General features: G+C 36.3%; 1 protein-coding gene and 1 long non-coding RNA gene across 3 annotated transcripts in view; both read right to left on the reverse strand.

Annotated features, from left to right (window-relative positions):
- LOC127879462 (uncharacterized) overlaps positions 1-23,715 on the reverse strand; it is a 135,091-nt gene that overhangs the window by 61,737 nt on the left and 49,639 nt on the right. The gene's annotated exons all lie outside the window — the stretch shown is intronic.
- On the reverse strand, positions 4,749-23,381 carry LOC127879448 (pre-mRNA-splicing factor ISY1 homolog). Of its 2 annotated transcripts, none has more exons than XM_052426291.1 (12): positions 23,297-23,381; positions 19,941-19,963; positions 19,658-19,709; positions 19,353-19,461; positions 18,262-18,374; positions 14,371-14,432; positions 13,908-13,963; positions 9,704-9,826; positions 9,328-9,434; positions 7,500-7,607; positions 6,745-6,892; positions 4,749-5,435 (listed from the first exon to the last, which is right to left on the reverse strand). In XM_052426291.1, coding segments are annotated over exons 2-11 (840 nt in total). In that variant the 5' UTR covers positions 19,943-19,963; positions 23,297-23,381; the 3' UTR covers positions 4,749-5,435; positions 6,745-6,784. The 2 variants fall into 2 exon arrangements, with proteins under 2 accessions (XP_052282251.1, XP_052282241.1); XM_052426281.1 differs by lacking the exon at positions 23,297-23,381 and adding an exon at positions 22,429-22,567.

The raw sequence follows: 23,715 nt of genomic DNA on the forward strand, positions 1-23,715 counted from the left end.
TCTGGCGCTTTTGTATCAGTTTGTTGTGATATGAACCAAGTGCAAATAAATGTCCTTATATCGACAAACTTGTTTTGTTGTACTCAAATGTTAAAGAAAATAAGTTTACCCAAATGTAATATTTTGAGAATACACTGAACTCATATTTAAACTTTGCTGTATAATGTTCATGTTACACATTTTAGCTCACTTGAGACCAGCATGCTCATGGTGAGCTTTCGTGATCAGCTTTTGTCCGTCATGCATTGTCAGTCATCCCAACACACTTTAAAAAAAAAGCTTGTCAACTTTCAAGAAGTCAGATTTATAGTCAAATCTTTATGATACATTTGTGCTAATCAGTAATGATGCCCAGCACCCTGACGCCCAGGTTTTTCAAGGTACTGGAAACATTTTCGAACCAAGATATCATTAGAACAAATATTTTGACCAAGTTCATGAATATTGGACTAAAAATGTAATTTCTAGAGCGTTAACAAGGTTTTCCTATAGCTTTATAAGGAAAAAAGCCCTGTCCCCGGGTGGCGGTATTTTTCAACGAACCAAAACCAGTTTCAAACTCAGCCATACTTTAATTAGAACAAATGTTCAACCAAGTTGCATAAATATTGGACTATAAATGCCATAGTAGGAAAAATACCCTGGCCCCAGGCTGCCATATATTTCAACAGATGAAAAACTTTTTTTCAAACTCAGCCCAGATATTATTAAAACAAATGTTTTGACAAAGTTTCATGGAGATTGGACTTAAAAGCTGACTTCTAGTGTTAACAAGGTTTTACTAAAGCCATATAAGAAAAAATCCCTCACCCCATAGCGATCATGTTTTTCAAACAACTGGAACCATTTTCAAACTCCTCCAAGGTATAATTAGGACAAATGTTTTGACCAAGTTTGATAAAGATATTACAACAAGAGGGCCTGAAAGGTCCTAGGTCGCTAACCTAAGATACAATGGAACTGACCTGTTATGTGCAGCCCAAGATATCATTAGAACAAATGTTCTGACCATGTTTCATAAAGAGTGAACTATAAATGTAACGTTTAAGAGTGCAAACAAGCTTTTATTATAGACATAATAATATTATTAGGATAAATTCCCTGCCCCCTGATAGCCATGTTTTTCAACCGACCAAAACAATGTGACTTCTAGAGTGTTAAGATATCATTTGGATATACCTTCAGACAAAGTTTCATGATGATTGGAGATTAAATGTGGCCTCTAGAGTGTTAACAAGGTTTTACTATAGCCATGTAACGAAAAATTCCCCGCCCCCTGTCGGCCATGTTTTTCAAGCAACTGGAACCATTTTCAATTCTAATAAAGTTGCCTCTAGTGTGTTAAAAGGGAAAATGCTGACACCGCACAACAGAAAAAATAATCACAAAAGCTCACTAGGAGATAAAAAATGTGACCACTACAGTGTCTACAAGGTTTTACTATAGTTATATAAGGGAAAATGCCCCGCCCTCTGGAGGCCATGTTTTTCAACCAACAGGATCCATGTTTGAACCTTCCAAGATATCATTGGGACAAATCTATGTAAAATTTCATGAAGATCGGAAAATAAATATGGCTTTTAGAGTGTTAACAAGGTTTTACAATAGCCATATAAGAAAATGCCCTGCCCCCTTGCTGACATGTTTTTCAACTAATCAGAACCATTTTCTTACAAGTATAAGATATCATTAGGACAAGATCTTATGACTAATTTTCATGAAGACGCACAATAAATGTGGCTTTTAGAGTGTTAACAAGGTTTTAATATAGACATATAAGGAAAATGCCCCACCCCCTGGCAACCATGTTTTTCAACAATCCGGAACCAGTTTCAACCTGTTCAAGATATAATTGTGAGAAATCTTTTGAAAAAGATTGGACAATTAATGTGGCCTCTAGAGTGTTAACAAGGCAAATGTTAACACTGCACAAAAGACGAATGACAAAAGGCAATCACAAAAGCTCACCATGATCAAATTGTGCACCAGTGAGCTTAAAACAACAACTTATTTACCTTGTCTTCTCTTTAACTAAACAATTGATCACCATGAAACTTGGTGATAATTTTTGCAAGCTTATATCTCCAACAAGTTAATTAGCCATATTGCAAGAAGCACCTCTAACTTATGGCCCTGAATAATCCCAAATTTGCAAAATAAATGCTCTTTAATAGGTGGTTTTCGGGCAGTAACTTAAGTTTGCATAAATTATTCTTGATGACACATTGGATATATCAAGCTTGAATGGACCCCTAATAGGTTTTGTATTAACCCTTTCCCCATAAGAAGTCAAGTGAAAATGGCTTTTGTAACCAGCATAAAACCAGAACAGCCTGCGAGTAACTCGCAGTCTGCTCAGGTTTTATGCTGTTTGCTGCTCATCAGTAACTTAGAGTTGGAAATGAAGCCTTTAAAACTTGAATTTAGTAACAAAGGTGTTTAATTAAATATAACTTTCTAAGAGACTACAAATGCATCTAAATAGGTATCTAAGTAGTAAAGGGTTAAGGGCAAGTAGGGTCAAAGCCAAGGTCACTGTTAAAACAGATAGAACAACCGGTTTCTGCTCAATAAGTTAGTTTATCCTCAAACCTAACTTGGGATACCAGGAAGGACCAGTCAAGTTATGGTCTTGGCCACTGTTACTTTCAATTGAAAAACAGTTTCCACTGAATAACTTTACTTCAAACGGATTTTTTTTACTGAAATGCTATCTTAAGGTTGCTTTCATATGGATTAAGCTTGGGATTGCAATTTGTATTAACTTCAACGACGATGTTGCTAAATAAGAAAAACAGTTTCTGCTCAATAACTTGAGGTTTGATAAAGGTATTTAGGTGCAAAACTTACTTGATAAGGCACATTGGGTATTTTAATTTAATTATATTAATATGTTTAACATTGAAGGCCTGGTTGCCTTGTATAAGCATGTTTGTTGTTGTATCCAATATTTTCTCAGAAATAGTTATAAGCAGAACCTTTAAACAGGCGTTTATTGTTATAAGTTAGTACACTTCTAGTAATCAGTAGATTAGGCGAATACAATCGGACTGTACATTTTTTTTGTTTTTTACTTCAAAACTATATCGTTAATATAACAAGAGCTGTCAGAAGAGAGCACCCTCGATTATTCGAGAGCTTGACAGTATAACATACCGGTAAGCTACCATGGTGAAATTGTTCATATTCAATAAGGTTAAGGTAATACTGTTCATATTCAATAAGGTTAAGGTAATATACATGTAATCATATTCTAAGTGGAAGAGGACCATAATTGAAACATATTGATCGTTTATGTTTAAAAAAAGTTGTACCTCTAGAGACGATTCTGAGTTCAGGTATACTTTCCGCAATCTATTGAACATTTGTAAAGACATTAAACAAACTAATAAGATTTTATTTCAAGTTTGATAGCAATAGCTTGGGTGGGAGGTTGAACAGTTCTTCAAAGATAAAATAAATACATATTTGTGTATTTTTTTAAACATGTTTCAACAAAATAATTCTTTATGGGTGGGGTGGTGGAAAGGGGGGTATGATGTGGGGGTGTGGTCATTTATTAGATGATCTTTCAAAAATAAGAGGAAAAAAAAATTGGGGGGGGGGGGGGAGAGGGAATTCTGGTGTGGGGGATGGTTTGGATAGATTACATTGTGGTATGTCAGGTAATTGTTGTTTTGTCAAAGTATGAATAAAATCTGATCATAAATAAAGAAGTTACGGCAATTTTAGCAAAATTTAATTATTTGACCTTGAGTCACGGTAATTAAAAGGACAAGGTCATATTCAACTTGCCAGGTACAGTACCCTCATGATAATAAGAAAGTATTTGAAGTTTGAAAGCAATAGCCTTGATACTTTAGAAGTAAAAAATATTCAAAGTTACCGGTAAGTCAAAAAAGGGCCATAATTCCGTCAAAATGCCACCCAGAGTTATGCAACTTTTCCTGTACAGTCCCCATATGATAGTTAGAGAGTGTTCCAATTCTGAAAGCAATAGCTGTGATACTTTAGGAGTAAAGGGGACCAAAACACAAAACTTAATCAAATTTTAATTTTTTTAAATATAAAAGGGGCCATAATTCTGTCAAAATGACAGTCAGAGTTACATAACTTTGCCTACACAGTCCCCTTATTATAATTAGTAAGTGTTGCAAGTATGAATGCTATAGCTTTGATACTTCAGGTATAAAGTGGACCTAAACACAAAACTCAATAAAATTTTCAATTTTCTAAGTATAAAAAGGGAACATAATTCTTACAAAATGCTTGATACAGTTTTCTGCTCTTGTTTATAGATTGGGGTCATGTTGGTAAAGAAGTATGCAAAATATGAAAGCAATATTTCAAGAGACATAGAAAATATTTGAGGTGGTACGCAAACTTTAACATAGATTTATCAATAATATGCATATTTTAAGTGGAAAAAGGGTCATAATTCTTACAAATGCTTGTTACAGTTGTCTGCTCTTGTTTATAGATTGGGGTCATGTTGGTAAAGAAGTATGCAAAATATGAAAGCAATATGTAAAGGGAAATAAAAAATATTTTAGGTGGTACTCAAACTTTAACTTTTCAACGCTCACACCGACGCCCAGGTGAGTAGGATAGCTCCACTATATATATTTCATATATAATTGTCAAGCTAAAAAGTATGACTATTGGCAGTATCTAGGTAAATAAAAATACACTAGTAACACCTTTAATGTATATGAGGAGCAATGCACGTCATGAAAGGACACAAAGTATATTGTATTAATTTTATGCAATATAAAAATAGGCACATAGTTCATAGAATTACATGTATATTGGCAATACATTCTCATTACTATACAAAAGTGAATGTAGCACAGATCAACAAAGTATCAACAAAAATAATAATTAGTTTAAACCTATTTATTTTAGCTCAATTGCATCGAAAGCCGCAGGCTTATTGAAACGCTCTAGAGTCCGTTTGCTGGGCCCAGATCCAGTACTTGGTGTGATAATTAGTAATAATAATAATTATAGTAATAATAATTAGCCAAGCCAACCTATCAATCTTACTTAAACATATGTACAGTTTGAGATACAAACAGCCAATTATAATTAGTATTTTCTAAATTAATTTTGAAAACATTTATTGAGCCCACATTAGACAAATCTACACATTTAGCACTCTGCATCACCATCATTGCTGGTCATAAGCCTTAAAAAGTTATTTTTCATTCATCAGTATGTTTTCAACAATAGTCTTTCCTCATTGGTAGTAGCGAACTCCAGTGTCCTATTTGCATGGTGACTTGCCCCATCAGAGTACATTGTATATACACATGTACCTGTATACATATACTTAATCATGCAGGAATCACGCATCAAGTGACATATTTACGTCCAGTATGTAATGGCACATCGCGCTTCAGATCCACTTGCCTTGAGGCAACTCCCAAATGAAACTGAAAACATTCATTAATATTTTCACATACAAGGAGCACAACTTCAAGTGTAAAACTAAATGCAAATTTCAATAGTTTATTAAGACATTTTATAAGGTTGCACCGCACCAAACCTTGATCTAATGCAGACAAAAGCTTGAATTGTTAAAGTCAATTTCCCAGTTCTACAGACGAGCAGTTTGACCAATAAAACAATTATTAGCGTAGCTTTTGCCATTCCAAGATGTTGATTCCCAGTTTTAATAATTTTATGTTTATTGTTGTTGTTCTTTGGTTAAATTAGTGAAAAAGAAACAAAAATTCCCCTGAAAGAGATTTTGAAATGTCAACACAACACTTCAAGAAAGACAATAAAGGACTTATGATTTGGTACTTGTGGTTCTAATTGAGTTGACCCATTAAGGGTTTTGATCAATCAATTCTAAACTCAGTCTAGAACTTTTCACCTTAGTGTCAAATACCTTCAGACATTGCATGCAGTAGCAAGTTGTTACTATGAACAATTGGCACCTGGTTAGTTGCTAGTTTTGACAATGGAGGCATTTTTTTAATACAAAGTCTTAGCAAATAATTTGACCCACCCCCCTCCCCCAAGGTCAAGCCATTTATGATTTAGTGAAACTTGGTTGAAATCCAAGCTATAGTTACTATAATATGGATACAGTTACTGTATGTTAAAAAGAGGCATAACTTTTGAGATGTTTATGCAGGACAAAACAAATAACACACGCACAACTTCAAGTTCAGATCATAAAAACGAAACCTGTATGTTTCAATACTGAACATTGAAAAGTGCAGGAGAACGTCTGTTAGACATGGAAAAGTTTGTGTCAATTCAAAGTTCAAACAATGTCTGAAAGTTTTTAAATTGTGCACTATAAAGGAGGACAATGACTGTCCTTTATTTCATCAAAGAGGGGGGGGGGGGGGCATAAATAAATCTATTTACTTCAAAACCATGGACCAAATACCTGGCTAGGCAGAAAGGCAGCTTCTATCTACGTTCGTTTGTTCACCTCATAAGTTGAGAATCTGAGCAAGGCCACAAAAGACAACACAACATTCCATGGTTTGTCTTATTAAAAATTGTAAAACATATTTACATTGTGATATAATTTAGAAAGATGAATGCTTAACAACCACTTCTATCATTGCTTGAGTCAACTAGTCATATTCATTTCCTCCATATATTTTATATGTCCTTAATAATTGTAGGGACACCTTTTTAAAATATATACATTTTGGGTAGTAAGTTTAATTTGTTGCAAGATGTTTGCCACGACAAGCTGCAAGTTAAGAGATGCCCTACCCCCAGAGGTCTGTCGGTTGCTATGCTGGTTGCCATGGTTTCAGAGGCCCAGCAGCTGTTTGACTTTGCCCTCCTCCTGCTGCTGGTCGTCACTGACGTACTTCTGCAATAGTTCCTGCTTCTTTCTCTGCAGCAACGCTTCCTCAATCTGAAAAAAAAAACACCTGAGTTTAAATCTATACATTTAAGCTTGATTATATCAAAAGCCTCTGGCTAATTTAAATGATCTCCAGTCTGTTTCCTGGTTAGGACCAGTACTTGGTGTCTATGGGGGAGATCTAAAGAATGAACCCCTTACCTCCCCCTTAATAGGCAGTCACCACATCCACTAAGCCACGGTGACCTTTAAATATAGCCACAAGGGAGTGCTGACTGTGTAATCACGTAAGTTTTCAGCTAGTATTTGGTTCAAACTGAATGCTTATTGAAGCACCAAGACCAAAATAGAACTTCAACTACAACCCTGCTAAGTCAAAATATAATAAATATCAAACCAACAAGAAAATGTTTCCCAAAATTATAATAGCTTAGCAAATTATTTAAAATCCACTTCTATCTGTTAAGTTTGGACATTTATCAATCAATATTTTTTATTTTCTTTATTATTTAATCTAATTAGGTCAATTGAGAAAAAATTGACAGGATGACAAATGCAAATCATTATTAAGATGATTAAGCACTTTAATTAATTTTAACATAATTATTTTTTTCACATAAATACTTATTATTCATAAAATGCATATATGTCCTGTTACCTGTTTTTGAGATGGCACCTCAACATGTGCTATGAAATGCTGCAATTCTGTCTCCTCGGGCGCCAGTCTAGATTGGTCAACCTCCATGTCTTCTTCATCATCTTCATCCTGAAACACACATGTACACATACAGCGACAGACAAACTGATTGATAACAAATGTTCACTATTATTTGTGCTTTTAATTAAAGAAATAATATCAAATAATTGTTTTTGTTTATTGTACATTTTATAAGGTAAATCATTTTTATAAGTTAAGAAACTATATCAAAGTAATTGAGTTTGTTTGTTTAATGAGAAGTTTATGAGTGATAACAAAATATGTCTACTGCAGTATAGAACAAGAGCTGTCTCTTTGAGGGTTGAATTTCCCTCAACTATTGGTTTTGCCCAGACAGTGCGATCTTGATATTCAAAGAATGGGGAACAAGGCAAGTTTGTTTAATTATTATGTTGTTCTGTTTGAAAAACAGAAAATGAACAAAGAAGAATACCTCTTGTTTATTTTTTATTTTTGAATAACAGAACAGAAACACAGAACCATACCTTTTAAATACAAACATGTACTGAAGAGAGAGTTATGAACTTTGTACTCTGCCTCTCAGTCTTCCTCATCAATATATTTACTTTTGAAAGAGTCCCTTTAAGTCGTGCTTTTATTTTGACTTATTGTGAAAAGGGTCTATTAGCAAGTTTCATGTTTAAGTAGACTATAACCTACTCTTCCACCAATGAACTTAAACATTTAAAAATGCATTTCAATTTACCAAAAGAAACAAGGGACAAAATTGTCACAAAACCAGGTTTTCAATTTGATGTGTTTGTGAAACACTATGTCCCCATATATATGACCTTTGACCTTGAAGGATGACCTTGATCTTTCACCACTCAAAATGTGCAGCTCCATGAGATACACATGCATGTTAAATATCAAGTTGCTAGCTTCAATATCACAAAAGTGACATTAAATGAGCGATTTTGACCCATATATTTGACCTTTGACCTTGAGGGATGACCTTGACCTTTCACCACTCAAAATGTGCAGCTCCATGAGATACACATGCATGTCAAATATCAAGTTGCTATCTTCAATATTGCAAAAGTTTTGGCAAATGTTAAAGTTTGGGCAAACAAACACCCAAACCAACCAACAGACAGGGCAAAAACAATATGTACCCCACTATAGTGGTGGGGGACATAAAAAAAGTCTAATAAAGGGAGACAATTCAAAATGTGCATTGTTACCCCCCTTGTGTAAAATTCAATCTATTTTTACTCGTGGCGACCTTGATTTCAATTAGAAAAAAGTCTGCTAAAGAGAGACCACTCAAAATCAAAATGTGCATTGTTACTGATTGTTCATAGTTACCCCCCTTGTTTCAAAATCAATCTATTTTTAGTTGTGGCGACCTTGACCTTGGAGATACTGAAGTAATTCTTTCGCGCAACACACCGTCCAATGATGGTGAACAAATGTGCCAAATGATTTTAAAATCTCACAATGAATGGCATAGTTATGGCCCTTACAAGCTCATTTATGGCCATTTTTGACCTATGAACTCAAATTGTGACCTTGACCTCGGAGATATCAACGTAATTCTTAAACGCGACACACCGTCTAATGATGGTGAACAAATTGCCAAATGATTTTAAAATCTCACAATGAACGACAAAGTTATGGCCCGGACAAGCTTGTTACACCCGCCAGCCCCCCCGCCGACATTAGCCAATCTAATAACCTTTAATTTCTAATTTCTTTGGAAAACCTGGTTAAAAACAAAATAGAAGTGTATCTCTATTGCTGTACTCTAGATTTTATTTGCATGTACCTCTCGAGGATATATGCTGGGTATTTCACTAGCTTTGTCTTCACTGGTTGAGGGCAATTCACCCTTGGCCATCTTTTCTTTCCATTCAGTCACTTTGTCTGCTATAGCTGAAAGATGAATTACACGAAATGATGGCTGCCTTAGCCACATCCTAAATAGTTTCAGATTGTGAGTTTACCTATAAGATTTAGATGAAATGTGTTTACTTTGACCAGATACAGTAACAATGAAATATATTTTTTAATAATATGCTAGAAACTGACTCAAACTTTAAACACAAAAAAGATATCTGAAGCACTTAAGAATTCTGTTGCTTTTTTTTGCAAGATCATAAAGTTAAGAAATTTTAGGGAAACAATAATAATATTTCAGCCACCTTTTTTCTCGGCCTCCTGCTCCAGTGGGCAGATAACTCCGTCATCCTCATCACGGTAACCATAGTAATCAGCGTCTATGTCCTTCATCAGCTCACCCCTTGTCTTACGTGGGGGCGGGGGAGCTGCAGACGACAGCAGAGTACGATATCACCATGGAAACATGGAGACTTGAGAACCGATGTGGTAACCAATGGAAGTTTGTGATTTGGACAGGTGACATATATAACTGGGCCTGTATTCACCAACCAATCCTTAGACTTAAGAATAAAGATTAGAATAAGAACCAAAAATGTACATTAATGATTAGAATATATAATGGCCACAAATACTATTTATGTTATAAATAAAATTTTCTGAATGCATAATTGCGTATTTAGAAGTGTTTAATTCAATGTCATATTCAACCGTATTATACCCATCGTCGGACACCCACGTTCGACCCATTCTGCTACTCTCCATTTATCGCTAATGCTGGAGAGTAACGGAATGAATTAGTCAAGGGTATCCGACGATGTATTATACCATACAAACATTTTAGTTTTAGGAAAATTTGTTACCATTATACTTTCGTCAAAGAATTGGTTGATGAATACCGGCCCAGGGCAGGGTTTTTAAAAAGTCCTATTGGAAATGTTGTGCTGTGCTTAGGTGAAATCTTATGATCTTATGTTCTATTTCAAAGAGCGATTGCTTGTACAAGTCAGTGCTTTCCACAGGCCATTTAATGGTCCCTCACTGGGGCGCTTGAATTTCGAAATCAGAGTCTGCGGGGCGCCTGAAATTTTCCGATCAGTGTATTTTGGCTGTTACTGCAACTAGCCATTCTTATTCTTAACATCAAAGCGATATCGATTTAGCCGAAAATTTTGAAAGCCGATTTACGATCCTCTGTCAACTACATCTAACGCTTTACATCTAAAGCCGGCTTCAGGGCGGAGCGTCACTGTATTGGAAAATCAATATTGGCAAATGAGAGCGTACGCTTTGCATAAGTGACAGCACTTGAAGGCAGGCACTACCTGCAGTTAAATCATGCAGATGACTCGTAACGTACGTATAATTGTCACAGAAATCTGGGCCAGTTACTTAGAAGACTGAAGATGGCTGTAATCCGCGTGGAAGTTGTGCATTTCATGAATAATACTGTCACAACATTTACTCGACTCGTAAAGCGTTTTAACAAATTATCGTTGAATTCATTACACAACTGTTAATATTTTCTTGAAGTCTCAAATGAGCACAATTAAATTTGTAATTCGAAACCCTATTCCGAATGTAAATGTTAACTCTACGTTAACTCTTGCTTCAAATAAACAGTGATAATATATTTCGTGTTGACCCTTTGTCTCAATAAAAAAGCATGAAAATTATGCAATATGTACAACGTCGCGTCATTTGCATAAAAAACGTGGGTATATTTCATCAAATCTATGAATAGTCACTTATGTCGAAATTTATTTGATACTTAAGAACAAGGGACAAAATTGTCACAAAACCAGGTTTTCATTGTGAAAAAAAATCTGATAAAGGGAGACAACTCAAACTGAACTTTTGAAATGAACAAACAAAATTAAACCCCTTTGTAAGTTTGTTTTAAAATAAATCTATTTTTAGTCGTGGCGACCTTGACATTGGAGATATTGACGTGATTCTTTCGTGCGACACACCGCCCCATGATGGTGAACAAATGTGCCAAATGATTTTAAAATCTCATAATGAATGACATAGTTATAGCCCAGACAAGCTCATTTATGGCTATTTTTTACCTTTGAACTCAAAGTGTGACCTTGACCTTGGAGATATTGACGTAATTTTTTCGCGTGACACACCGTCTAATGATGGTTAACAAATGTGCCAAATGATTTTAAAATCTCACAATGAACAACAAAGTTATGGCCCGGACAAGCTTGTTCCGCCCGCCCGCCAGCCCGCCAGCCAGCCAGCCAGCCAGCCAGCCAGCCAGCCCACCCGCATTCGCCAATCTAATAACCAGTTTTTTCCTTCGGAAAACCTGGTTAATAAAAAAGGCAACGTTTGTTGTAAAAGAAATTATTGAGCACTTTTATTGTCAATATTTACCAGAAAGTGCTTTTAAAAATGGGATTATCGGGTAATGTATAGAAACTTGAAAAGTAGTAAGTAATAGAGTCGGGTTGATACAGATGTATTGGGGAATTGTTCGAGTCGTGATTTTACTATTTTTGCGAGAAAGTTTTAAAACAATTATTTAACAAGAGCACCGACTTGCGGGTGCAGGCCGCTCATCTATTTTACTTTTTAAAGGTGAAGGGACCTATCTCAATTTCAATCAAAAAGGAGGGAGGGGTGGAGTCGAGAGGGGTGTATAGTGTGGGGGTGTGGTCATTTATTACATTATCTTCCATAAATGAAAAAAAAATGCAAACAAAAAAAAAAATTTTTTGGGGGGGGGGGATTCTTGGGTGGGATGTTTGGACGGTATTTCAAAAATAAAATAAAAACAAGAGATGTGTTCATCAGAAACACAATACCCCCTATTGCACTGCTTTGAAATAATTTTTTATTTTATTTTTGACCTTTGACCTTGAAGGATGACCTTGACCTTGAACTTCCACCACTCAAAATGAGCAGCTTCATGAGAATGCCGCTTTGAAAAATATATATATATTATTTTTTTGACCTTTGACCTTGAAGGATGACTTTTACCTTGAACTTTCACCACTCAAAATGTGCAGCTTCATGAGAACGCCGATTTGAATTTTTTAATTTTTGTTTACCTTTGACCTTGAAGGATGACCTTGACCTTGAACTCTCACCACTCAAAATGTGAAGCTTCATGAGATATACATGCATGCCAAATTTCAAGGTGCTATCTTCAATATTGCAAAAGTTATGGCCAACGTTAAAGTTTTTTTTTCTGACGGCAGACGGACTGACATTCTGACTGACGGACAGTTCAACTGCTATATGCCACCCTACCGGGGGCATAAAATTAAATATTTGTGTTTTTTATTCATGTTTAAAAAAAAAATCGGGGCGGGGGGGGGGGCTTGGGGGGGGGTGTATAGTGTGAGGGTGTGGTTGTCATTTATTACTTTAAACAAAAAAATGGGTGGGATTCCGGGGGGGGGGGGGGGGGGGGGGGGGGGGGGGGTAGCCTTTAGAAGTAAAGTGGATCTAAACACAAATTTTAACCATATATTCAATATTATATTTTATTTTTGATAAGTCAAAAAAGGACCATAATTCTGGAACAATGTGACAACCAAAGTTATGCAACTTGTCCTTTACTGTCCCCTTATGATAGTTTGCGAGTGTTCCACGTATGAAAGCAATATCTATGATACTTTAGGGGTAAAGTGGACCAAAACACAAAACTTAACCGAATTTTTCAATTTTCTAAGTATAAAGGGCTCATTATACCATCAAAATGCCAGTCAGAGTTACATAACTTTGCCTGCACAGTCCCCTTATGATAGTTAGTAAGTGTTGCAAGTATGAAAGCAATAGCTTTGATACTTAAGGAATAAAATGGACCTAAACACAAAACTTAACCAACATTTTCAATTTTGCCTTGCCAGTCCCCTCATGATAGTAAGTAAGTGTACCAAGTTTGAATGCAATAGCATTGATACTTTATGAGAAAAGTGGACCTAAACGCAAAACTTAACCAGACGCCGACGCCAACGTGATGACAATAGCTCATAATTTTTCTTGAAGAGTCATAGCGCACCAAATGACGTCTTTTGACGCTGTTATTCTTAGAGTTATAACGCACCACATAACATCAATTGACATGTTAAATTGAAAAAAATTCAACGTAGGGAGGGGACACCCCTCCAGAAGCCACCCCTATAGGCCTCCGGGGCGCCTGAAAAAATTCCTGTGGAAAGCACTGCAAATGAAAGATACTTAACTGAAAACATCTAAATAATATTTGAATTTTAAAAGACATTAATTTGGAAGAGCCAAAAATATTCTTTACAATCCTGCACATGCAGCATTAAACACACATAAAGTTACTGAGCAATTAATAAGATCTACATCATCAGGGTTACAGTGTATCATCAGGGTTACAGTGTATTTTAAATCATAATTATTTCTTAGCAGGAATAATTTACATTTTATCAAAGAAACAGTTTTAATCAAATAGACTAGTCCAACATTGTGTCCAAAGGTATTCATATGAAGGTATAACTACGGTTTCTGTCAACATGTACTTACGTTCTTGCTCAAACAATTCTCTCACCCCAGGCAGGTCTTTTGCAGCACCAAAATACCTGCAGACAAACAAAATAACATTTTAAATTTGTAATAATTGCATGGCTAGGTAGTTAAAAAAATTTGAACAGACACATTTCCACTTTTTCATTCTTAACCATTTTAACAAAACCCCTCAAGAAATCACATGGTTCTTTATATATAAAAAAAGAACAAGGAAATATTCCAAACTGCAGTGACAAAGGCATTTCTTATGATTTAATGTTACAAAGGATCAAATTCTATCAATGTTGCTTATAAAATGAAGGCTTTATACATTATTAAACCAAATGTACAGACCTTCAAAAAATAGAAAGAAATGATAATTGTGACAAGGAACTTAAAATGTTAACGGCACGGAAAATACTATCCAGCTGTAAACCTGCCATATAATAATGTATAAATAACTGTCAGAGCCTCTACTCACTTGTAGCCCCTGTTTCCAGGAACTTCTTTTCCTTCATGGTCCAGCATCTTGGGTCCAATTTTCTAGAAGATTACCGTAATTATGTTGTTAGTTCTATATAACTGATGCTAAATCAATTTACAAATGATAAGTGTAAAAGCTTAACTATATAATTTACATGCATGAATCTCAATATCAATTGTCAAATGATTAGTATAAAAGCTTAGCTTAACTATATCATTTACATGCATGAAACACATTCAATGTACTGAGGCCACGCCTCTCTTGCAATGAATCTGTATTAAATTTATATATGCTAAAGTAGGTCATAAGCATACCAATCATTTGCCATTACTTGTGAAAAGACCAAAGTTTTAACCACCCATTGTTAAAGAACCATACTCTATATCACCAAGTTTCATAGGACATACACCAACTATTAAAGAATGGATCCACCAAGTTTCATAGGACATACACCAACTATTAAAGAATGGATCCATTGTCAAAGGATGATCCCCCACAGTTGAAGAAAAATCCCAGTTGAAGAAAAATGCACTATATTCCCCTATTTTGATGGCCCATACCCACTAGTCAACTCCTGTCGAAGGTCCATCCCCAATAGTCCACTCCTGTTGAAGGTCCACACCCAATAGTCAACTCCTGTTGATGGTCCACACCCAATAATCCACTCCTGTTGAAGGTCCATACCCAATAGTCCACTCCTGTTGAAGCCCCATACCCAATAGTCAACTCCTGTTGAAGGTCCACACCAAATAATCCACTCCTGTTGAAGGTCCATCCCCAATAGTCAACTCCTGTTGAAGGTCCACACCCAATAATCCACTCCTGTTGAAGGTCCATCCCAAATAGTCCACTTCTGTTGAAGGTTCATACCCAATAGTCCACTCAATAGTCCACTCCTGTTGAAGGCCCATACCTAATAGTCCACTCCTGTTGAAGGCCTATACCCACTCGTCCACTCCTGTTGAAGCCCCATACCCAATAGTCCACTCCTGTTGAAGGTCCATACCCATTAGTTCAATCCTGTTGATGGCCCACACCCAATAGTCCACTCCTGCTGAAGACCCACACACAATAGTCCACTCCTGCTGAAGGCCCATACCCAATAGTCCACTCCTGCTGAAGGCCCATACCCAATAGTTCACTCCTGTTGAAGGTCCATACCCAATAGTCCACTCCTGTAGAAGACCCACACCCAATAGTCCAATCCTGTTGAAGGCCCACACCCAATAGTCCACTCCTGTTGAAGGCCTACACCCAATAGTCCACTCCTGTTGATGGCCCACACCCAATATTCCACTCCTGTTGATGACCCACACCCAATAGTCCACTCCTGCTGAAGGCACATACCCAATAGTCCACTACTGTTGATGGCCCACACCCAATAGTCCACTCCTGTTGAAGGCACATACCCAATAGTCCACTGCTGTTGAAGGCCCACACCCAATAGTCCACTCCTGTTGAAGGCACATACCCAATAGTCCACTCCTGCTGAAGGCCAACACCCAATAGTCCACTCCTGTTGATGGCCCACACCCAATAGTCCACTCCTGTTGAAGGCACATACCCAATAGTCCAATCCTGTTGAAGGCCCACACCATATAGTCTACTCCTGCTGAAGGTCCACACCCTATAGTCCACTCCTGTTGATGGCCCACACCCAAAAGTCCACTCCTGTTGAAGGCCCATACCCAATAGTCCACTCCTGTTGAAGGCACATACCCAATAGTCCACTCCTGTTGAAGGCACATACCCACAAGTCCACTCCTGTTGAAGGCCCATACCCAATAGTCCACTCCTGTTGAAGGCCAATACCCAATAGTCCACTCCTGTTGAAGGCCCATACCCAATAGTCCACTTCTGTTGAAGGCCTATACCCAATAGTCCACTCCTGTTGAAGGTCCACACCCAATAGTCCACTCCTGTTGAAGGCCCTTTCCCAATAGTCCACTTCTGTTGAAGGCCCATACCCAATAGTCCACTCCTGTTGAAGGCCCATACCCAATAATCCTCTCCTGTTGAAGGCCGACACCCACTAGTCCACTCCTGTTGAAGGCCCACACCCACAAGTCCACTCCTGTTGAAGGCCCACACCCAATTTTCCACTCCTGTTGAAGGCCCACACCCAATAGTCCACTCCTGTTGAAGGCCCACACCCAATAGTCCACTCCTGTTGATGGCCCATGCCCAATAGTCTACTCCTGTTGATGGCCCACACCCAATAGTCCACTCCTGTTGAAGGCCCATACCCAATAGTCCACTCTTGTTGATGGCCCATACCCAATAGTCCACTACTGTTGAAGGCCCACACCCAATAGTCCATTCCTGTTGAAGGCCGACACCCAATAGTCCACTCCTGTTGAAGGCACATACCCAATAGTCCACTCCTGCTGAAGGCCCACTTCCAACAGTCCACACTTGTTGAAGGCCCATGCCCTATTGTCAACCAGTGTTGAAAGCCCATAGCCTATAAGTCCATATTGTTGGCACAAATAAAACTAGACCAAACTGCATTAATGTATAATTGTTGGATTATTCAGAAAATAAATATGCATGAAAATACAAAGCCTGTGGACACCTCAAGATATCTTGAAGATTGCAAAAAACATATCTCCACAAATTGAACTTGTATGTACTACTTTAAAAATCATGAAATATGGAATTTTAAAGCAATGCCTCCAAAAGATGCATATGTTTGAGAACGATTTGTCCCAATAAAAATGGGCACATAGGACCCGGGACACACTGCAATTGAATCAATGCCCTATTACCCCCCAATGTTGAAGACCCACACCTTATAGAAACTGTTAAATTCCCTTCCATGTTGTCATTCACTATTTAAGAACCATTCCATATATTTCCCCACTATTGAAGACTCATGCCCTATTGTTCCACACTATTCAAGACACATGCCCTATATTTCCCCACTATTGAAGGCCCATGCTCTTTTGTCCCCCTCTATTGAAGACCCATGCCATATAGTTCCCCATAATTGAAGATCCATGTCCAATTGTTGCCCTCTAGTTAAGGCCCATGCCATATTGTCACCAACTATTGAAGACCCATGCTCTATATTTCTCCACAATTAAAGATCCATGCCCTATTGTCCCCTTATAGTCAAGGCTCATTCCCTATTGTCTCCCACTATTGAATACCCATGCATTATAGTTCCTCACTATTAAAAGTCCATGCCCTATTTTCCCCCACTATTGAAGGTCCATGCCCTATTGTCACCCACTATTGAAGACCCATGCCCTATATTTCCCCTCAGCTGAAGATCCATGCCCTATTGCCCCCCATTATTGAAGGCCCATGCCCTATATTTCCTCACTATTGAAGACCCATGCCCTATACTTCCCCACAGTTGAAGATCCATGCCCTATTGTCCCCCCCTCCCTATTGAGGACCCGTGCCCTATATTTCCCCACAGTTGAAGCTCCATGCCCTATTTTCACCCACTATTAAAAACCCATGACCTTATTTCCCAACAGTTGAAGATCCATGCCCTATTGTCACCCACTATGGAAGACCCATGCCCTATATTTCCCCACAGTTAAGATCCATGCCCTATTGTCCCCCACTATTGAAGGCCCATGCCCTATTGTACCCCAGCATTGAAGGCCCATGCCATATTGCCCCCCCCCCCCCCCACTATTGAAGGCCCATGCCTTATCGTCCCACACTATTGAAACCCATGCCTTATCGTCCCCCACTATTGAAGGCCCATGCTCTATTGTACCCCATTATTTAAGGCCCATGCCATATTGCCCCCACTATTAAAGGCCCATGCCTTATCGTCCAACACAATTGAAGGCCCATGCCTTATCGTCCCGAACTATTGAAGGCCCATGCCCTATCGTTCCCCACTATTGAAAGCTCTTCAGCTCATACCCTATAGTCTGGCCCATCCAACTCCTTGATGCGGTCCTCCCAGTGACCCTTCTCACGCAGCAGTTTATTGATCTCGTCATTGATGTCTCGCAGCTTGAACTCACCCAGGCCAGCTGCAAAGGAAGTAAACAATATGAAATCATATTTTGATGTAGTGAAATTACCATTAAGCTGAAGAAGAATGGTAGACCCTCCTTCTAATAAAAGGCCCTATCTTTTAAAATATGTTTGTCCTTTAATTTGTCAAATATTTTTGTGTTTGTATTGGCTATTGATGATTTTATAGAATAACATACAGTAATACATGGAATAAATATGAATATTAGTACTTTGTTGGAAACAGCACATCTAAGTCACTTACAATGTACAAAGTTTACCAACCAACGATTTTTCAGGAAAGATGGCACGCTTCCCTGTGATCAAATTTGATATGTAAATTTAAATATTCATTCCATTAAAGCATGAGTTTATAAGGGAATTTCAGTGTTTTACAACTGATATTTTGTTTTGAACAATAGATATGTGACTAGGAATACTGATACACAGTATGCTATGCTATGCTATGCTATGTTCTTTCCCCAAATGCAGATGATGACAAAACTTTTTTAGTTAAACATCTATATAGGTATGCTAAGTACCGGTAGTTCATATTTATTAAAGCCAAACTACTGCTATTCAAATATCTAATCAGTTCCTTATTGATGACTTCAGTACCATGTAACTATAGAAGTCAGATAAGTGCGTGAAATTATTTGAGGAAGTCAGAATGCTCAGAGTTTAACAGAATCATGTTTTTGCAGATTTTAAATCTTTTATAAGTTCAAAGTACATAGATAACTGTCACTTTGTGAGCACAATGTCTGACACATTCCAAAAACGACTTGAATAACAATGATTATAAGTTATAAGCATATTATATTTCTGTTTCTTTAATTTTATACCTGTTCTGATATATAATGTGTTGTCTGATATATAATGTGTTGTGCATTGCCATACAGTGTTAATGAATGAGGAGGAATCATGGTACACTAATGGCATATCAGGACACGCTATCCTCTTTCAATAGTACTTCATTTTACAATTGAGCTCACCATTTTGAATCTGTGCAACTTTTTTTGAGACTTCTCCAATAATCTGTCTTCTAAACTTCTCTGCTTTCTTCAGATCATCACACTCTGTGGCTAGATATGGCCTCCTCTCCTGCAAAATACACACATACATTGCTTTTAGAGCATTTATATACAACTACTGTCAATATAACTTATTTATTTTTCTAAATAATCTGTACTTCTTATTTTCAGTCTGAATATACTATTATTTTATATCCCCAGTACCTACATGGGTTACTCAAAAAGGTTACTCAAAATGTAGTTAAGGAAAGTGTTATCAAACTTACCACTTCTTTTTTCTCATCAATATGAGCTGCTCTCCACCGAGCAAGGGCTGTCCTGTGGAAATAAAAGTCCAACAGTCATTATCAGAAATTTTCAGTTGAGAAATATCCCCTTGTTTAATGTATTTTTTTTAATGTAACACATTGTAAAGTACAACTGTTAAATAAAATAAATGTCTTTGTTCATGTTTTCATATTTTTTTAATAAAACTTTTAAAATTGATAAGTAAATGGACTATATTTAGCATATTTTCCAAGTATTTGTACCAGTATTGGCTTTACTTACATGGCCTTTTCACTGTTACGGGCCTGTAATAGAAACAAAATAGCAATTTTAATTCAATATTTATTTATCATTGGAAATAGAAACAAAACAATTATGTACTGGTAAAGTTATGACCAAGGAGATCAGATCAATCCTCACATTTAAATAACTAAATCAGTCTAACAAGAAAATTAAGCATTTTATAAAATTACAACTTAAAACGTATTCAGACAGGATTTTTTATTTCAAACAGGTTTGCTTCACTTAACTGCATAGATCTGAATCTGATCAAACCTAGATTAATTATAAATGCTTACACATTATACATCAATTACACATTGATCCGCCATATGTAGCGCAATCAGTGAATAACTACATCAAACCCACCTCAATATACTTGAAAAACATAACAATATAGCGATTGTGCATAGGACATCTGGCTAAAAGATTATCAGAGGCAATAAACTTTCAAGTCAGAAAACATTATTAAACTAAAGAAGAGGAATAAGAAGTCAGAAATGATTGATATTTGACATTTGAGGAAACTAGACAGCAAGCAGGGGTTTTACAGTTGATCGTTAACACTTAAATGTAAAAAAGTTTTTTTTACATGTTTAATTTTATTTGGATGAAATTGTTGACTGAGCTAATTTGTCCTACAATAAATCTCAATCTCATTAGTTACATAACTGAGTTGCCATTATTTGTTTTCAGATCACTAATAAGATTGATTGAAAAATGTGTTATACCTTTATTTTATACATAGGTTTAACAAAAAACACTATTCAGGTATTTTCAAATGTGCATTATTAAAATTGTACTCCGAAAATCTCATTAGTTACATAACTGAGTTGCCATTATTTGTTTTCAGATCACTAATAAGATTGATTGAAAAATGTGTTATACCTTTATTTTATACATAGGTTTAACAAAAAACACTATTCAGGTATTTTCAAATGTGCATTATTAAAATTGTACTCCGAAAAGCATTACCAGATTTTTTAATCATCCAAAGTCAATCAATTCTAGCCACAAATAAACAGTTCTAATGTATTTCGGGTAAATTCTTTTGTTCTGTTTAAAAGCATGTGAAAATTAGTGTTACTGAACATCACATCATTCTTCCTTGGGAAAACCTGGGCTTTAATATTTGATTGCTGAATTAAAACTTTATAGGGTAACTTAAATGTAAAAATGATGTATATATGTGCTTAATTTTTTTTTTTATTATTATGATTGTTATTATTAATATTATTATCATTATTACTATTATTATTTTAATATGGACTAAAGTTGGCTCCAACTTATTTTAAGTTGCGACAATTGTTTTGTGCAAACGAAACCCCTAAAGCAGCATATAGCAGACATGGTTAAGCGATTTTTTTCCTTCTTTATTAAGTACTGGTAAACGGCACTTTCCCAATTACGAAAAAACTACAATTTTCCCAATTGCTGTCCAAAAAATTCCCAATTTAAGGTAAAAAAAAAAATAAAAAAAATTCTTGGAAAATGCAACATTTTGTTAGTTTCCCTATGCAGCTCTATGGTTTGAACCTAGGTAAATATAATATTGACAGCTTCAAAACACATAGTTATCAATTTGAAAGTATTTGGGAGCATAAAATCAAATACACCAATTTCCCAATTTGAGGGTTTCACGACTCGATTTTTCCCAATTTTCAGGCTTTCACGACTCAATTTTATCCAATTGGACCGGTACCGGTACTTTTCCCAATTGGACAAAAAAAAATCGCTTTGGTTGTGCACCAATGGAATAGTAAATTTATCAGTTGCTTGATATAAAAGCCAGACAAAATGAAATGTATGGAAGAGTTCACAAAAGATACCTAGCTGAAGAAATCGATTTTGAATTGGAAACATGCTGAAATAGTCACACAAGATAAAAGGATGTGTCAAAAAACCTTTAAAATGACATTCTTTCAATATTATTAATTTTAAAACTCAGTGTTTCATGCAGTGATATAGGATTTTCTGCACTTTTCTTGTGGGAGAAATACCAGGAATCAATTAGAATTTAGATGGCCAAGAGTCGAGACAGAACTTATGTTAATAGTTTGAACAAAATGTTTCATCTGAACAAAACATTTTCTTGATAAAACAAGTACTAAATTTAAGTAAAATATGACAAATTAGAAAAAGCCAATGCTGTCAAAGTACTTTTTGATATCATAAGAATAGCTACAGTGATCATCATAAGCATAGCTACACTGATAATTTACAATTAACGAGAACGAACTCACATGCTTCACACAATCTTTAAATATGGCTTTTAAATCAATCAAAAGCATAAAATGTTTGTGGCTATTAAAATAATCGAAAAATGACAATGTATGCACCGAATATAAATAAAATTAATACGTTGCATTATCCGAAATATCTTATCCGAATAAAAGTTTACTGACAACAAATCAATTGACACTTAAGTGTTCCATAACCACGTAAAGAAATATGTCCAATAGAGTGGATCAAACATTTATATTAAAATTACCATGTTGATATCAGGACGTGAGGATCACGTAAAACAAAGTACAAACTAAAAACCAACGTTGTAAGTAAATTAATCTATGTTGTTAAGTGCATTAGAAAGCGTCTGATCGAGTTCAATATAAATTATAGTGCCATGTAAAACTGGTCCACATGGAAATTCGGTCCGCAGAACAATAACCAATACCTGAGAAATACTCGTGGAAAGGTGGGCAACAGAAAAAAGAAACACGAAAAACATGTGTCATGTGTGTATTTCGATGTTTATGGTCCCTCCGCGCCTGAGGCTGCATTATGTGAGTGTGTCCCAGCACTCCTTCTGAATCAGATTTTAGGCTCACGAAAGTTGGGACGAATTTTGAATGATAGCCTGAATTTCCAGCTATTTATTGTTAACTGAAATATTTTAAATTTTGATGTGGTCTTGTGCTGGGGGAAGGGGGACCGGAGTACCCGGAGGACCCACTTGGCTTACAGTAAACTCTATCCTTATCGTTTTTATATATCTCCGATACTCATAACACTACTACACGAAAATTGTGTGTGTAGAATTCATGGCACACGTAAAAATTTTGCCTCAAAATCGTTTTAGATTCAAGTGTGTTTTGGTATACATTTTGGCCTCAGTATGAGGTTCGGCTAGCCCGAAACCGTGTTCAATCTTTAATACTTTGCATTGACCGTTCCAATGCGGTAATGTCATTTGTAATCATGTAATTTTCATAGCTGATGTTCTGTTATAAAAGTAATGAATAGGAACAAAACACTTTCATTATTTAGCTTCTGTAATTTAATTGTGTGCAATTTTAACATATATCGGTACTCAAGGAATGCAAGAACCACCAACCACTGAGGGAAAATGTTTTGCTCACATCTGTGAGCCTGCAGATAACCTGTGTAGACTGGTTGAGGCTCTATAGAAGACCATCTGCTTCATCCTTGCTTCCGGACGCTATGTTTAGAAGCGATCCTGAGGAAAAATAAGAATACGCATACATATAGGATCTGGCACGATTTGTCATATCATACTATATTTTATTGAACGAGTTCAGAAATTTTGTTAGTAAGCCAGCCTTTGGCGAGCTTACTTACGAATTTCCAGGACGAGTTAAATAAAATATGGTATGATATGACGACGAGTGTCAGATCTTTTTTTTCACATGCTTTTAAATGAGCAAATTAAATAAATATTTACGCAAACATAATTATTAATCCCGAATGTTGTTTACATTTCGTGACGTCATTTTACGTTGCAACGTCATTTCAGCATAATAACAAAATGCGATAAGTC

The sequence above is a fragment of the Dreissena polymorpha genome, chromosome 1 (assembly GCF_020536995.1).
Source record: "Dreissena polymorpha isolate Duluth1 chromosome 1, UMN_Dpol_1.0, whole genome shotgun sequence".
Lineage (NCBI taxonomy): Eukaryota > Metazoa > Mollusca > Bivalvia > Myida > Dreissenidae > Dreissena > Dreissena polymorpha.